Below are 18,073 nucleotides of genomic sequence, written 5' to 3'. Positions count from 1 at the left end.
CAATCTCCTAAGCTCAAGCAATCCTCCCACTTCAGCCTCCCAAGTAGCTACCACTAACCTGATTTCTAACACTGTAGATTTCTCATTTTTGAAATAAACGAAATATATATTGAAATACATATGAAATTATACATGAATGCCTGTATTATTTCTTTCTGGAGCCTCATGTACAACATTGTGAAATTCGTCTATGTTGCAATGTGTAGCAGTAGACTATTTTTAATGTTGGATTCTTTTTTTTTTGAGACGGAGTTTCGCTCTTGTTACCCAGGCTGGAGTGCAATGGTGCGATCTCGGCTCACCGCAACCTCCGCCTCCTGGGTTCAAGCAATTCTCCTGCCTCAGCCTCTCGAGTAGCTGGGATTACAGGCACGCACCACCATGCCCAGCTAATTTTTTGTATTTTTAATAGAGACGGGGTTTCACCATGGTGACCAGGATGGTCTCGATCTCTTGACCTCGTGATCCACCCGCCTCGGCCTCCCAAAGTGCTGGGATTACAGGCTTGAGCCACCACGCCCGGCCCAGCAGTAGACTATTTTTACTGCTGTACAGAATTCTTTGTGATATTCCACACACAATTCATTTACTGTTGAGGGACATTTGGGACATTTCTACATTAGGCATTTTATGAGTATTGCTGCTATGAATACTTCTGTATGTGTTTTGTGGCACACATATGAATATGTTTCTGTTTGGTATACGTACTGAAGACTGGATTGCTGGGTCATAGGGTGGCATATGTTCAGCTTTATTAGATCCTTACAAAGGGTTTTCTTAAGTGGCTGCACCAATTTATACTCCTATCATCAGTTCATGACTATTTTAGTTTCTCTTTACCATTGGCAAGGCTTGAGATTGTTAAATGTTTGAATTTTAGCCATTCTGGTGGGTGCATGTCTTATTATGGCTTTAATTTGCATTTTTCTGGTGACTAATGATGTTGTGCCTTCTTAATATTTTTTACCACTTTTATTTGTCTTTTGCAGTGCCTGTTCAAGCTTATTGCCCATTTTAAAATTAGATTTTTAATCTTACTGAGTTGTAGAAGTCTTTTAAAAACAAATTTTTAATACAAATGCTTTTGCCTGTCATATGTATTTAAAATATCTTTCCCCAACTCTTGTGGTTTGCCTTTTACTCTCTTTTGATGAATTGGAGATCTCACTTAAAATATAATCCAATTTATCAGTCTCTTCCTTTATGGTTATTGCTTCCTGTGCCTGCTTGAGAAATTGTTGCCTACCCTAAGGTTATGAAGTTACTCTGTTTTAATTTATAGAAGGTCCTTTTTTTAAAAAATTTTTTTTTTATTTTTTCTTTTCCTTTTATCTTTAGGTTGAAAAATCTACCTGCAGTTGATCATTGTTTATAGTATGAGAAAGGTATCCATGTTTATTTTGTTTTCCTTATGGATATCCAATAAACCCAGTACCACTTACTGAAAAATCTCTTCATTTGTACTGCTCTGAATGTCACCTTTGTTATCAATCTCATATGTGGTCTGCCTCTGTGTTTTCTAGTCCATTCCATTGTTCTATTTCTCTGATATAATATTGATACCACACTGTCTTAATTACTTGAGCTTTATAAAAAAAGTCTTGATATTCAGTAGTGTGCACCCTCTAGTTCTTACTTAAGAATCACTTCTAAAGAACAAAGCTGGAGGCATCACGCTACCCAACTTTGAACTAGACTACACAGTGCCAGTAACCAAAACAGCATGGTATTGGTACAAAACAGACACATAGACCAATGGAACAGAATAGAGATCTCAGAAAAAGGACTGCACATCTACAATCATATGATCTTCTACAGACCTGACAAAAACAAACAGCAGAGAAAGGATTCCTTATTTAATAAATGGTGCTGGGAGAACTGGCTAGCCATATGCAGCAAATTGAAACTGGATCCCTTCCTTACACTTTATAAAAAATTAAGATAAAGACTTAAATGTAAAACCCAAAACTATAAAAACCCTAGAAGAAAATCTGGGCAATACCATTTAAGACATGGGCATAGACAAAGATTTCATGATGAAAACATCAAAGCAATTGCAACAAAAGATCTAATTAAACTAAAGAGCTTCTGCACAGCAAAACAAACTATCATCAGAGCGAACAGGCAACCTATAGAATGGGAGAGAATTTTTGCAACCTATCCATCTGACAAAGGTCTAATATCCGAGTTTACAAGGAACTTAAACAAATTTACAACCAAAAAAAACAACCGAATTTAAAAGTGGGCAAAGAATATGAACAGACACTTCACAAAAGCAGACATTTAGGTGGCCAACAAACATGAAAAAAAGCTCAACATCACCATCACTGATCATCAGAGAAATGCAAATCAAAACCACTGTGAGAATGGTGATTTTTGAAAAGACAAGAAACAACCTGCTGGCGAGGCTGTGGAGAGATGGAAATGCTTTTACACTGTTGTTGGGAGTGTAAATTGGGTCAACCATTGTGGAGGACAGTGTGGTGATTCCTCAAAGACCTAGAGGCAGAAATACCATATGACCCAGCAATCCCATTACTGGGTATAAATTATTCTGTGATAAAGATACATAATATATATATAAGTCATTCTGTGATAAGGATACATGAATGTGTGTGTACATTGCAGCACTTTTCATGACAGCAGAGTCATGGAATCAACCCAAGTACCCATTAATAATAGGCTGAATAAAGAAAATATGGTACATATATACCATAGACTACTATGCAGCCATAAAAAGGAACAAGATCATGTCCTTTGCAGGGACATGGATGGCGCTGAAATCCATTATCCTCAGCAAACTGATGCAGGAGCAGAAAACCAAACACTATATATTCTTACTCTTAAGTGGGAACTGAACAGTGAGAACTCATGGACACAGGGAGGGGAACAACACCTGGGTCCTGTTGGGGATGGGGTGTGGCGGAGAGGGAGAGCATCAGGAAAAATAGCCAATGCATGTTGGGCTTAATACTTAGGCAATGGGCTGATAGGTGCAGCAAACCATTATGGCACATATTTACCTATGTAACAAATGTACACATCCTGCACATGTACCCCAGAACTTAAATTTTAAAAAATTGCTTCATTATTTCTATTCATTTGCATTACTGTATAAATTTTAAAATGATCTTTTGATGGGATTTTGATTGAGATTGCATTAAATCTCTAGCCTAAATTGGGAGTAAATTAATGTTTTTACAGTGTTGACAATTTCAATCCATTAATATGGAATATCCTTTCATTTATTTAGATCTCTCTCACTTCTGTTAGTGTTTTTGTATCCCTCTGTTGTAAAATTATTGCACATCTTTTAAAGATATATTCCTAATATTTGAAATTATTTGATGCTATTATAAATGATACCTTTAAAAATATATCATATTCTGATTATTGCTGATAGATAAAAATACAGTTGAGTTTATATATTGACCTTGTATCCATTGACTTTGCTAAATTCACTGATTAAGCCTAATAGTTCTGTGTATTAGGTTGGTGCAAAAGTAATTGCATTCATAAATTATTATGAATTTCCATGTACACAGTTCAATTACTTGTAAAAGAGTTTTTACTTTTTCCTTTCTAATTACTGTGACTTTGTTTTTCTCTCCTGTTGCATTGGCTAAGACCTTGAATGTAATGGTGAATGTCGGTGGTGATAATAGGCATTCTTGTCTCATTTCTAATCTCAGTGGGAAAGTTTTCCATGTTTTACTATTAAATATTATAAATATTTCTGTAAGTGTTTTACAAATACTGTTTATCAGATCAAGTAAGTCCCCTTACATTTAAAATTGGCCCACAGTATTTTCATGAAGAGGTGTTGAATTTGATTAAATGCCTTAAAGCCAAGATTACACAGAATAGCGGGCTCACCTCTATACTTCCTTTTTCTCTTGGATATTGATCCCATGTGTCCTCATTGCCTTGGAAGCTCTTCTTTTTATATACAATCTACCTTTCTAGTTGTTCTTGAGGGCTGGACTGTTACAAGTTAGATCATCATTGTAGGAATTGGTACCGTAAATTCTAATGGTACTGTTATTGTCTGTCATCTACATGGTATGAGTAAAACTGTAAAACAAACCCCAAGAACCTATTCAGTTGTTCTTTCTTTGATCTATAATGCTTTTGGCTGGTGAGCTGTTTGAAAAGATTTTCTTTTGTTAAATTTTGCTATCTTAAGAAGAGGCAAAGTCTACCACTGCTGCCCCAAATGGAGGCATTACAGAGTCATTGAAGGGGTGCACCTTACATTACATTTAAATGCCTAGTTTTATGTATAAACATACTGATTTTACCTGTCTTTTTTTTTTTTTAAAGAGAAAGCAATGAAATCCCAAGGAATAAAACTGACATTCTTTAAAAAAGAAAAAGCCAATAGGAGCTCTTGTCTTCTTAGGTCCCCTGGGAACATGTCATCCATCTCTTAGTCATCCACTTCTTGTGTATCAAAATTGGCAAAGCTTCTCTGTCACTCCCACTTCTTCTCTAGCAGTGATACAATCTTTCATGCGAAATAAGAGAATAATAAAATGTTATTTCTGCAGTCCCAATAGTCAGCAGTATTAGAAACTATAATCTTGGAACCCATACTTACAAAATATAAGTCCTCTCATGTGAGAAGAGAGGGAAGACCCAAGCTCTAAATGCTGACCCTTATTGCTAACCAGCAGGATGACATTAGAATGCAACTTGACCTTCCCAGGCCTTAGTGCCAACCTCTAAAAAACAAAGGCTTGGGTTTGTTCAAGGGACAGAAAAAATGATCATGTAAAGGACTAAATAGTAAATATTTTGAGTTCTTTGGCCCATACGGTCCCTGTTGCAACAACTCAACTCTGCTGTTGTAGCATAAAAGTGATCACAGGCAATACGTAAACAAACGGGTATTTATTTATAAAAGTGTATGGACACAAACTCAAATTTCATACAATTTTCATGTGTCATGAAATATTCTTTTAACTTTTTCAAGCATCTAAAAATGTAAAAACCATTGTTAGCAAACAGATCATATAAAAACAGACAACAGGCTTAGGTTCGTCCCATGGGCCCACGTTTACCAACCTTGGAGCTGGTTAATTGCTAAGGGCTGCTCCAGAGCTCTGTTAGGCATTGACATGCTAGCCTTATAAGATAAATAGTTTTTGTCCTATGAACATTATTCAAAAGGAGCTATTTCTTTTAGACCGATTATGAGTAAGAAAAATACAACATGTTGTTTTACCTTTATTCCATCATCGGTGCTCGTTCTTTCATTTTGTAGATCCAAGTTTCTGACCTGTATAATTTTTCTCTGCCTGAAGAACTTCTTTTTGCGTTTCTTGCATAGCAGGTTTTCTGGTGATAAATTTCCTCAGTTTTTGCTTGTCTGTGAAAGGCTTTATTTTTTCTCCACTTTTGAAGGATAATTGCACTAGATGTAGAATTCTAAGTGGGCGTTTTTCTTTTTTTTTTCTCCTTCAACATTGAAAATATTTCACTCCACACTCTTGCTTGCATGGATTCTGTAAATCTTATCCTTATTCTTCTATAGGTAAGGATCTGGCTTATTTTAAGATTTCCTCTTTGTCTTTGGTTTTCTGCAGTTTGAATACGATACGCCTAGGTGGGGTTTTTCCATTTCTCTTTTTTGGGGCGTTTGTCCTGATTGGTATTTTCTGATTTTTCTCCATCTGTGGTTTATTGTATGTCACTAATTTTGGAAAGTTCTCAGTTATTATTCCTTCCAATATTTCTTCTCCTTTCTTTCTTCTCTTCTTGGAATTATGATCACATGTATGTTATACCTTTTTATACTGTTGTAGAGTTCCTGAATATTCTGCTCTGGGTTTTTTTCCTCCTTTAATTCTCTTTTTAGTTTGAAAATTCATGATTGACCTTCAATACTTATTAATAAGTATAATTTTTGTACTTATATATAAACATTTCTATATATAAGTATACATGGGATACATGAGATGTTTTGATACAGGAATGCAATGCGTAAGAATCACATTGTGGAGAATGGGGTATGCATCCTCTCAAGCATTTATCCTTTGTGTTACAATCCAATGACACTCTTTTAGTTATTTTAAAATGTGCAGTTAAGTTGTCACTGACATTAGTCACCCTGGTTGTGCCGTTGAATGGTAGGTCTTATGCTTCCTGGCCGTTTTGAGTCTGCTGATGAGCCCATGGAACGCCTTCATTTGTTACAGTGTTTTTGATATTTAGGATTTCCTTTTCAAAGGAGTTTTTAAAAAGGGTTTCTGTCTCTCTGCTTTCATTACCATTAACTTTTTCCATTAGAACCCTTAACATTTTAAATCATAGTTATTTTAAATTTCCTGTTAACGGCAGATCATTCCAACATCCGTGACATAACTGAATCTGATTCTGATGATTGCTTGTCTTTTCAGAGTGTGTTTTTCTTGCCTTTCAGCATGCCTTGTAATTTTTTGTTGAAAGCCAGACAGGATGTGTTGGGTCATAGGAACTGAGGTAGGTGAGCATTTAGTGTGAGATTTTCCTTAACCTGGCTAGGAGTTGGGCAGTGTTTAGTATTTGTTGAGCTGTAGGTGCTAGAGGCTTCAAATCCACACCACCCCTGCCCCCTGTTTTTGTCTCCTCTTTTGACTTTAGGTTTCCCTAACTACCTTCCTCAGGGAGTCTGTGGCTTGGAAGTCTTTTATCTGTTATCCACTGTTAATACCAGAACCAGGCTGGTGTGGTGGTAGGGTGTATGTGAGCAGGAATGTTCTATAACCATCTAATTAACAGCAAAGATGGAAGAATTCCCCTTTGGTAAATAGCAATGTTACAGGAAAGGGATCCTGATCCAGACCCCAAGAGAGGGTTCTTGGATCTTGTGCAATAAAGAATTCAGGGCAAGTCCATAGAGTAAACTGAAAGCAAGTTTGTTAAGTAGAGGAATAAAAGAATGGCTACTCTATAGATGGAGCAGTCCTCAGGGTATCTGGTTGCCCATTTTTATGGCTATTTCTTCATTATATGCTAAACAAGGGGTGGATTATTCATGCCTCCCCTTTTTTAGACCATATTAACTTCCAGACCTTCCCATGGCAGTTGTAAACTGTCATGGTGCTGATGGGAGTGTAGCAGTGAGGACGACCAGAGGTGACTCTCATCATCATTTTGGTTTTGGTGGGTTTTAGCCGACTCCTTTACTGCAACCTGTTTCATCAGCAAGGTCTTTATGACCTGTATCTTGTGCTGACCTCTTATCTCATCCTGTGACTTAAAATGCCTTAACTGTCTGGGAATGCAGCCCCATAGTTCTCAGCCTCATTTTACACAGCTCCTATTCAAAATGGAGTTGATCTGGTTCAAACGCCTTTGACAGCTAAACTTTTCCCTGTAAGGGAAAGATGGAGAACATGGTAGCTTTGATGAGGGTGTCTGAATATGAGGGACTTGCCTTCTGCTGGTTTCCATTTCTTCCATGAATTTTGAAGTGAGCTCATCAGCTAAGACTATGTGTTAAATATGAGCTGGGAAAAGAGATGACATAGCCATTTCAGAAAGAGAGAAACAAGCTTGGTAGTAAAACATTTTGGGTTTGGCAGGCAGTGTTGACTATTCATTTAATGTTTGTGGCCATGAATTTAATGCAGCTAGTCAGCCTGATTGTGTTATTTCCTTGCCAGCCCAGTCTGTTCATCTGTTTGGATGGGAGCTTGGAGTTGGTGGATAGTTGGGTTCCATCAGTGTTGGAGTTTTGAAAGGATAATATGGCACATAAATATATACACATATATTCCATCCCTCTAGGAATATATATAATAGAATGTATGTGTGTGTGTGTGTGTGTGTGTGTGTATATATATATATATATATATATATATATATATATGAGTTTATTAAGTATTAACTTACATGATCACAAGGTCACACAATAGGCTGTCTGCAAGCTTGAGGAGCAAGAAGAGCCAGTCTGAGTCTAAAAGCTGAAGAACTTTGGAGTCTGATGTTCTAGAGCAGGAAGCATCCAGCATGGGAGAAAGATGTAGGCAGGGAAGCTAGGCTCTTCTCTCCTTTTCTGGTTTTTCTGCCTGCTTTACATTTGCTGGCACCAGATTAAGGATGGGTCTGCCTTCACCAGCCCACTGACCGAAATGTTAATCTCCTTTGGCAACACTCCCACAGACACACCCAGGATCAATACTTTGCATCCTTGTATCCAATCAAGTTGACGGTAATATCCATCAGAGCAGGAGATGCAGGAGTAGAGGATATGGGGAAAAGGGAGTGATTATGAGTGAGAACGATGAGCCAGTGTGGACGTGAAGGTCAAGTGGAGGGTAGGAATGGGTAGTAAAAATGCTGTGTGTTCAGTGGATTAAATGTCTAAATGAGTTTGAAGATTGTTTGGAGCGAATGCAGAGTAAGTAAGTGAGCTGAAAAGAGAAAGGGTGGACAGAGTGGAGGATGCTTGTGGTGGGATTTGAGGTGGTACAGTCATTAGGGATGACAAAGTTTAGGATGTGGCCATGCAAGATAGTGACTCAGAAGGAAAAAGGTTCAGGTGAGGAAAGAAGGAACTGAGAAACTGGTTTTTCTGATAGGTCTTTGACTCTGATGTTAAAGTCACTGACAGTGGTGAAGGTGTTAGGGAAGGAGAAGAAACCCTCTGAGAGGTGGAAGCTGGAGTCTTCAGGAAATGAGAAGGCATAAGCAGGAGGGAGGTGGAAAACAGCAGTGAGGATGAGCAGAAAGGGGCAGAGCCAGACGGCCTGAGTGCCACAGAGCAGGGATTTATGTCGGAGGGAGGGAGGGAAATCATTTGAAGCAGTAGTGGAGAGCCAGGAGGCTGCCCGCCCTATCTTTTGGTCTTGAGATATATGGTGTGAGGACAGAGGGCTGCGGGAGAGGAGAAGGCAAGTTTCCATTAAGGTCACAGAAGGTTAAAGTTCAGAGAAGAGGTGGAAGGACACGGTGGGAATACTATTTACAGAAGTGCAAAGCAGGGGATGAGTCTGTGGAGAGTCAGAGGGGTTGGGGTTTATAGAGCAGTGTGGAGTTCAGAGCCCTGGTGTGAGAGGATGCCTGGGTAGAACTGGTTTTCCAGCAGAGATTGCAGGAACAGGATCCCAGGGCCAGTGTGTCCTGTTACATGGTGATCTTTCCACCTCTCCCTCCTTGCTTAATTTTTAGAAACTTTAGCAGATTGAATGCAACATTTTCACTTTTACTTCAGAGATCAGTCCTCACCCTTTTGCCCTGGCTAGAGTACAGTGGTATGATCATAGCTTGCTGTAGACTTCAGCTCCTGGGTTCAAGTGATCCTCCCGCATTGGCCTCTCGAGTAGTTGGGACTACAGGCACATACCACCATGCCTGGCTAATCTTTGTTTCTGTTTGTTTGTTTTTTATAGAGATTGGGTCTTGCTATGTTGCCCAGGCTGGTCTTGAACTCCCAGTCTTAAGCAATCCTTCTGCCTTGGCCTCTCAAAGAGCTGGGATTACAGACATAAGCCACTGCACCTGGCCTGCCTGCGTGCGTGCTCGCTCTCTCAAGCTCGCTCGCTTTCTCGCTCTCCCGCTCTACATGTATATAACCAAAGATACATACATCTTGGACAATGGACTCTCCCCGCCCTAAATTTCCAGCTACTTGCCTGGAAGATGAGACCCCTCCATCGCATAGGGTTGCTTTTGAAGAGGGAAGAGAGTAAGTCATGGAAATTCATTCTGTGCTTCCATAGCACAGAATGAATGTAGAAACTGACCAGTGACCTTGTTCTAAGGTATTAGACCTAGATTCCATGGAGCCTGCCTTCCCTTCACTTGATCCCTTTGTCCCTGGAAATTTAGGGTTGGAGAGTCCATTGTCCAAAATACATATATCTTTGGTAATTTAATTATTTTAGCCTGTCAGGCAGGGGTGGCAGCTTAGAGAGCATTGTATTTATTTATAAATCTTAAGGTAGGATTGGAATGGAGTAGTCAACGTCACTGAAAACTAGCAAGAAGAAGGAAACACAGATTAGTTGAGGACCTACTATGTACCAGCCTTTGTACTAAACATCTACTTTATGTAGGTGATTTCACAAGATGGACATGTTGGGAAAACTGGGCATTGGTGTCAGTCCTGGATTTGAATGGTAGTTGCTTGGCTGACGAACTGTGTTACTTTGGGCAAGTTACCTATGTTCTTCAGTCTTAATTTTCTCATCTGTAGAGTGGGAATAATAACATCCGCCTGTTGTGGTTGCTGTGATGAGCTGTCAAGGAGATTCTAATGATCAGGCTGGGCTGAGAACCGCTGCTGCAGAGTCATTAGCATTTGTTTCATTTTATAGATGAGGAAACCAAGGCGGGAAGTGGGTGGGGGTCCTAAATATGTTGCTTCTGGTCTCACAGCCCTTAAGTGACATAGCCAGGATTGAGAGCCAGTTTTTTTTGACCCCAGAACCTTGTTTTATCCACTTCATTGAGTTTCTGCTTTAATACATGGGAAGCTAAAGGAGCCCCCCATGAGCATGTCTGCCCAAACATCAGGCAGCATGGGATGGGATGAAGGGATCAAGTGAAGGGAAGGCAGGATCCATGGAATCCAGGTCAGTGATTTCCAAACCTGGCTATACTTACAAATCATCTGGAAAATGGTTAATCTGTAAATCTCCAGGGACCACCTTTGGCCTACTAACTAGATCAGAACTTCTGGAGCATGGGAAACAGGAGTATGTATATTTAGAATCTCCCCCAGGTTATTCTGAGACTGCTAGTCTATTTCAGGTCCTTGGGCAAGTTTTTGGGAACCACTGAATTCTAGTCGATGTCCTAAAATGATGAGGTGATTATAGTCCAGTAAAATACTGGGTGCCTTCCAGTGCCACCAAAATTGCCCTTTAGGGGTTGAGTGCTATTGCCGAACTTTCAGATCTTTGGTGCATTACCTGAAACGGACACCCTGTCTGTCATTGAGCATTTGAACTTTGAATATATAGGAAATGTCAAGTTGGCAGACTCTGCTGTAACAGAAAGAGTGATTTGTTATTTAGAGCTGTTGTTCTTCCTTCTTTCCCCCTGGGATTCCTGCCCACTCAGTCAGATTAGAGCTGTATAAACAAGCTCGTACTACTGAGCCAGCACACATCTTGTAAATTTTTTTTTTCTTGAAGTGCTTAACATTGCTGATGTCAGAAAAAAAATCCATTGGGTTTTAATGGGCTGAGGCAAACAATGAGAATTTGATATAATATGAAGAAGAGGAAGTAACAGCAACAGAAATTCTTACATGGCAGCATAAATATTCAAATGACACTACAGTCAGGGTTTGATTACTTCTCCTACATGACATTTCCCTGAATAGGGTTTTGAGGGCTGGGCACTAGGTGTGGCAGGCATGGTGTTTAAAGCTTTCAGCTGCAAGCCATGGTAATTTCAGTGACATTGTAGGGTAATTATAGTCCGTTCTCCTCTTAGCTCTGTGTCAGGATCACCTGAGGAGGTCATTGGACCTCTGAAGGCTGCTTCTCTGATGCGGGAGTCAGAACATCTGAGGGTGTGGGTTGGGGTGGGATTCTCCATTGATTCTAATGCCAGTGGCATGGGAATTTTACTTGGCCAAACACTGGCTTAGAACAAGGTCACTGGTCAGTTTCTACATTCATTCTGTGCTGGGGCATTTCCATGACTTACTCTCTTCCCTCTTCAGACGCAACCCTGTGTGATGGAGGGTTCTCATCTTCCAGGCAAGGAGCTGGAAATTTAAGGTGGAAATTCCATTGTCTAAGGCCACATATAGCCTTAGTGAGGCGAGAGCTGAATGTGATTCCCAGTCTGACTTCCAAGCCCTTCCTTTTCCTATACCATCGAGGCCCTTCCTTCCTGCTCTGCTCAAAATTGTTAGCTGCTGAACCCTAGGCTTCGCTTGTTCCAGAGGGGCTGGCATCATAAGCAGCAGGCATTTGTTGTAACTGCAAGTTACAGACGCAATGTAAGTTTGGGGTAGATTACAGGCACAATCCTGACTTTCCAAGATTCAAGAATCCATTTGTATCACAGGTGCTCAATTGTCCTGCACAGAGCACCCCCTCACTGTATTTTCTACCCTCCCACCTATTCCTTCTTACCTAAATTGCTTGTGAATTCTAGAAGTGGATTGCTGCTGAGTTCAGGCTTGTCCATATCAATAAACCTTGGGGAAAATCTTGATGTGTGATAACTACACATGGGTCTTTGTTCATCAAGAGCCTTCTTTATTGGCCTTTTGTTTTGTTTTGTTTTGTTTTGAGATGAAGTTTTACTCTTGTTGCCCAGGCTGGAGTGCAATGGCACGATCTTGGCTAACTGTAACCTTTGCCTCCTGGGTTCAAGTGATTCTCCTGCCCCAGCCTCTTGAGTAGCTGGGATTACAGGCATGTGCCACCATGCCCAGCTAATTTTGTATTTTTAGTAGAGACGGGGTTTCTCCATGTTGGCCAGGCTGGTCTTGAACTCCCGACCTCAGGTGATCTGCCCACCTAGGCCTCCCGAAGTGCCGGGATTACAGGTGTGAGCAACCGTGCCCACCCTTTTGGCCAGTTTTAATGGCTTGTTATCCAGATGAATCTTCTGCAACACTGTATCTTGGTAGAATTTTATCAGTTCCATCATCTATTCAAACATACTTAAGTATCTCCCATGTGCCAGGTGAGAGAGGGGTGAACCCCAATTACAAAGTCCCTGCCTATGAAGAACTGACTTTCTAGCAGAGGAAGTCGCTGATAGACAAGTAAATGAAGTCCTACAAATTCAGATAGGTGCGAATCTGTTATCTCACTCTCCACACTTGGCTGTCTCCCACTTAATCTTTCTGGGATCAGATTATCTTTGTGGCTTTTTTCTCTTGACTGTCTAGCGCAGAGCTGAGCCACTTCTGGGCTTCAGATTCCTCTGCCTGTGTTTGTGCATAGCCTTGGCCGGAATGGCAAACTTTGCCTCTCCCAGGCTTCTGCTCATCTGTCAGCTCCTCCTACTCTGTGCCATCATAATTGAGCAGCCACACATTACAGTGTCCTTTCTGTGAACACATCTGTTATTCCTACTGGACTCTGAACATCTTAAGGAGAGGATCTGTGTCTGATTTATCTGTATATCCCCAGGGCCTAGCATGGAGTCTTATGAAAGTAGACGCTTAGTATATTTGCTCAAATAAATGTTGAGTCCTAAAGAACCTAAGCGTGGGTGGTGTGGTAAAGGAATTCCATCGTGGGGACGGATGCTGAGTCAGACAGCGGATGCTCCACTCCAGTGGTTTTATGATTTATTCTTTGAAACACTGAGCGCTGTCATGAATAGAGGAGATGGGCTGGGATATAGGCAGTAATGACAGAGACAGGTGGCATGGAACATTCTGGTGAGAGCCTTTGAAGGAAAGTTAGAAATGTGAGGTTCTGAGGTTCTAGTTCAGAGCCGGAAGGAATTCTAAGGATGCCAGGTTTTATAGCCAATGTCCAACTGAGGCCAGGGAAGCTCTGTAACCTGGTTCTGGTAGCTGGTTAGTTGCAAAGGAGCAGGGGCGGGGCAATACCAGAACTCCTAGTTTAGGGGGCTTTCCATTCTGCTGGGGCTGTGGTGTGTGACAGGTAAGGGATTAAAGGCACAGAGAGGATAAGTAACTTACCTAAGATCACACAGCTAAGAAGTGGTGGATCTGTCAGATGAGAGGCAGCTTATCACCACCAAGCTATATTGTCTCTTCTTGGAGATTGTGAAATGCAAGATCTTAGCCAATTTTCAGGTTTCCTCTTTGGTTAGCAATGAGTCAGTATAGGAAAATAATATTAACATGCTTGCTTTCTTTTGACATGCAATTATGTGCTTCCAGAAAAATGTTTACATTCTTCAAATATTAATATAGAAGTCCCTGGGTTGTTTACTGTGTGTATGTGTATATAAATACAATGAAGAACGTTCCATTTTTCTCTACAACTAAATTTAAACACTCCATTTCTATTGTACTCCATTTAGAAGAAATATTTTGCATCATACTATAATGAATGAAAACCTAGTCTTTTAATTTCACAAGCCCCAGCTTATAGTCAATGAATTTAATTAGAAAATCTTTACCTATGTAGATTTCACATCCAGTTCTAACGTTGTTGATATATGGACTAGAAAGTAGCTATATTATTATTTTAGAAATGATTCTTTCCAGACACAGGAAAGCTAAATAGCTTGTCTGAGTTTCAAAATGAGTTAATAGAGGAACCAAAAATAGAAACGTTTCTACTGAATACGAGGCTTACTAAAATTCTTAACACAGACACTATCTGCATTCACTTTGTAGTTTCGAATCTGGACTCTGGAGCATCAGCCCGTTTTAACACATAGAAATGCTTCTGTTGGTGGGAGGGGTGGCCGGGCATAGGCGGAGGGAGGCCTGACACCTTTGTTTCTAGGTCGTTTCTAACGTTGCTATTATAACACAGTTTTCTAGGCAGAAGAGAATATGCTCATTAAAGAGGAAGTGTTCCTTTTAAAATAAAGCAACAGAAACTCAAAAGGTCTCCATTACATGGGTAAATGAGTATACAATTGTTATTTCATGCTCTGTCATATTCTGTATTAAGGTAAAGGAGTAGGCAACTAAGTAGTTTAAAAATAAAAGTGTGGTGTTCATTTAATTTTAAAAGCCATTGATCAGAATGATAATCAGTGCTTCCATGTAGCACTATATTCATAGAAATCCTGATATTATAGTGGATAGAGCTACTATTATAGAATGATGCTCTTTACCTCTTTATGTAATCTACTTTTAAGATACATTGTAATTCATAAATAGTGAAGAAAGCATGTAGTGTGATTCAAATGGGATATTTTGGGTCATTAAATTCTTAGGGTAAATGACAAATTCCTCTCTCTCTCCCATTTTCCACCCAAATTTGTTTTTATGGACTGACCTTTGGTAGCAACTTATTTTATAATAAAATGTTTTCCCAAGTTTTTATTTTAAATTGGAATGGCCTTTTCTGTCACGTATGGTATTTATAAGAGTTTCTTTGATGAAAAGCCTCTGAATTTTGTGCAAATAACCCAGGCAGCCTCTTAGATTAGGGATAACATTTGTATAGGACTTTTATGGCTTTATACTCTACTCTCACACTCAGCTTATTTGACTCTTACCTGTGCGGAAGTTGGTGGAATTCACATTTTACTGCTGAGAGCAACGTAGAGGAAGGTGCCTTGGCATGACTCAGAGCATAAAGCAGGTATTCGCTATGTTTGTTTTAACAGGAAATTAACAAACCCAACAGATTCTTGTACTTGCTCAAGGTCACACAACAAATACAATGTCACATCAAGGATTGAACTTCCTTCTTCACTCAAAAAATCCATATGCTTGTTCTTATCTCACTGTTTCAGGCTTTTTAAAAAAGCCAAATTAACTATATATTTTTTCTTAATTGAGGTGCAATTCACATAACATAAAATTAGCCACCTTACAGTGTCTAATTCAGTGGCATTTCATGCTTTCACAGTGTTCTGCAGCCATCACCCCTCTCGAGGTCCCTGAAGGAGACCTTGGATCCATTAAGCAGTCACCCATTCCATCCTCCCTGCAGCTACTTACTGGCAACTACCCATCTGTTTTCTGACTCTGTGGGTTTACCTATTCTGGATATTTCCTACACATAGACTCAACGTGTGACATTTTGTGTCTGGCTTTTTTTCACCCTTAGCATGTTTTTTCACACTTAGCATGTTTTCCAGATTTATCCACATTGTAGCATGTGTCAGTACTTTATTCCTTTTCACGGCTGAATAATACCCCATTGTAGGGCTATACACATTTTATTTATCCGGTCATCCACTGATGGACATTTGGGTTGTTTCCACCTGTTAGCTGTTGTGAATAGTGCTGCTGTGAACATTTTTGCACAAGTATTTGATATTTGTTTTCAGTTATTTTACGTATGTACTGAGGAGTGGAATTGGTAGATCACATGGTAATTCTATGTTCAATGTTCTTTGAGGAGCCACAGGGCTGTTTTCAACAGTGACTGTATCATTTTACATTCCTACCAGCAATGTATGAGGATTCTGATTTCCCCATATCCTTGCCAAGACTTACTTGAGGGTTTTTTGTTTAATTATAATTATCTTAATGGGTATGAAGTGGTATCTCCTTGTGGTCTGGATTTTGATTTCCTTAATAAAATATTCATATTTTAATGCATAGAATTAATCAGAAAATGAGCTTTGGCAAGGTGAACTCAACAGCAAAATGATTGGCTTCATGTGTTTTCAGGAGATTAAGATTGCCATATATTTACTCCTGGAGTGTGCGATTCTGAGCTGAAAATCAATAACCTGTTGTTTGGGGATTAGAAGAATATTTGTGGATAGTAAGACTACAATCATCCTCTAAATTTGAAAAAATATATCATGTAATGCCATGTTTTGTTTTCATGGCATCTGTCAACAGTTACTTAATTCTTTGCATTTCAAAGTGCTCTTTATATAATTCCTTCATGACTTAATGATCTATTCATTTATTTTTGCAGTGTGAGTGAAGACACTCAGGATGGCTCAGGGATCCGGGGATCAAAGAGCAGTGGGGATTGCTGACCCAGAGGAGAGTTCTCCCAACATGATCGTCTACTGCAAAGTAAGGCATCTGGTCAAGCTCTGTGCGTGCTGCCCCTGTGGACTGTTGTGTTCTGTGTCTGTTCTGTGTAAGACAAATGTTTTCTGCCTAAACTGCCTTACTGATAAATGAATATTTTCTTCTCACATCCTCTGGTTCTCTAGTTCTAAAATTCAAGGAAGTTTGTACTTGAGCACTTGGTATTTAACACTTGAAAAATATTATGCCATTTAGTTTTCTTTAAACCCAAAGGTTGCCTAAGCTATGCAGATGGGAAAGACACATTCTTCTTCAGTGGAAAGTCCTTAGTGTAAGATGTATGAGCTGAAAGTTCTTCAGACTCGTAGTATGCACAAAATCTGGGCTGAATGCTGTGGGAGATAACAGAGGTATATTTGTAAGAGATGCTTACAGTTGGTAGGAGACATAGGATGTACACAAGTAAGTGTTATAGAGCCTAAATGTTAATTTCCAAAATAGACATGCAAGTAGTGTTATGTAATTTTGGAGGAGGAGGCCAGTTCTTCTCCCAGCCTCAGAGGTGAGAATGGGTTTGTGGAAGAGTGGTCTTTGAACTCAGTTTTAAAATAGGTGCAGGATTGCTTTATGTGGAAAGCAGAGAGGAAGAACATACAAGGTGATGAGATGTTTCAGCAAGGGCACAGAGCTGGGGAAAGTAACAGCAACGGGAACTGCTTAGCTTGGGCATAGGATACATTATAAGGAGTAAATGAAGGGAGGATTTTGGGAAGAGTGGCTGGCTGTAGCCAGATGTTATATAGGCAATTTAATTATGAAAAACTTGTGTGCCAAGAGTTGTAAGATCAACATCTCTTTGGGATTATGAATCTTGCCCCAGTGTATTGAATGATGGTTGTCAAGATAGAGCAGAGGCCCTCGGAGAGAGATTTCTGTGTCTGTGTGAAAGGTAAGGAGAGAAAGGAGAGACAGTAATATAGCTGTGAAATCACCTTCAGAATTGAGAGGAACTAATAAGAGGAATTAAAAAGTCTGAATTAAAAATGACTTGGAAATTGAATGAATATAGGCGGCAAGTAGAGGGTCAAATGTGACTGGGTTTTTGACCTTGGGTGAATGAAAATCACTGGTGCTATTGATTTGAAATGGAATATTTGGAAAAAGAATACGTTTTAAAGGAAGAAAATATGGCACATAAGTTTATTTTAGTATATGCTGAATTTGAGGACATAATTGCTTCTTATTGTACACCGTTTTAATGTTTGCATGTTTGTGAAAATTTAACCTATTTTATGTTAATAAGGAAATGTTAATGTTCATTTATTTCGCTAACTACTTGGGTTTCTGCTCACTTCTGTGCATTCTGAGAGGCTCTGTGTGCAGTCTACATTACTTATGTGGGCAATGTGGAAATAGATATTCCTGGATGATCAATATGGTGAATTTTTCTCTTTTCCTTATAAAAATAGAGTTCTCAAATTATTCTTGCTTTGAGTGTAAAATTCTGCAATTCTT

At 39.5% G+C, this 18,073-nt stretch overlaps 1 protein-coding gene across 8 annotated transcripts in view; it reads left to right on the top strand.

The window, feature by feature from the left end:
* The window catches only part of RGS6 (regulator of G protein signaling 6), a 634,950-nt gene that overhangs the window by 15,633 nt on the left and 601,244 nt on the right, over positions 1–18,073 (top strand). For 7 of the 8 annotated variants that reach the window (XM_039469182.2, XM_074393036.1, XM_074393035.1 and 4 more), the window contains exon 2: positions 16,497–16,600. In XM_039469182.2, coding sequence (XP_039325116.2) covers positions 16,517–16,600 — 84 coding nt within the window. In that variant the 5' untranslated portion in view covers positions 16,497–16,516. Of the gene's footprint in view, positions 1–15,132; positions 15,201–16,496; positions 16,601–18,073 lie in introns of those variants that run through there. The other variant, XM_074393034.1, reaches the window with a different exon arrangement.

The sequence above is a fragment of the Saimiri boliviensis genome, chromosome 2, assembly GCF_048565385.1.
Source record: "Saimiri boliviensis isolate mSaiBol1 chromosome 2, mSaiBol1.pri, whole genome shotgun sequence".
NCBI classification, from domain to species: Eukaryota; Metazoa; Chordata; class Mammalia; order Primates; family Cebidae; genus Saimiri; species Saimiri boliviensis.
This window is presented reverse-complemented; position numbering and strand designations above follow the sequence as displayed.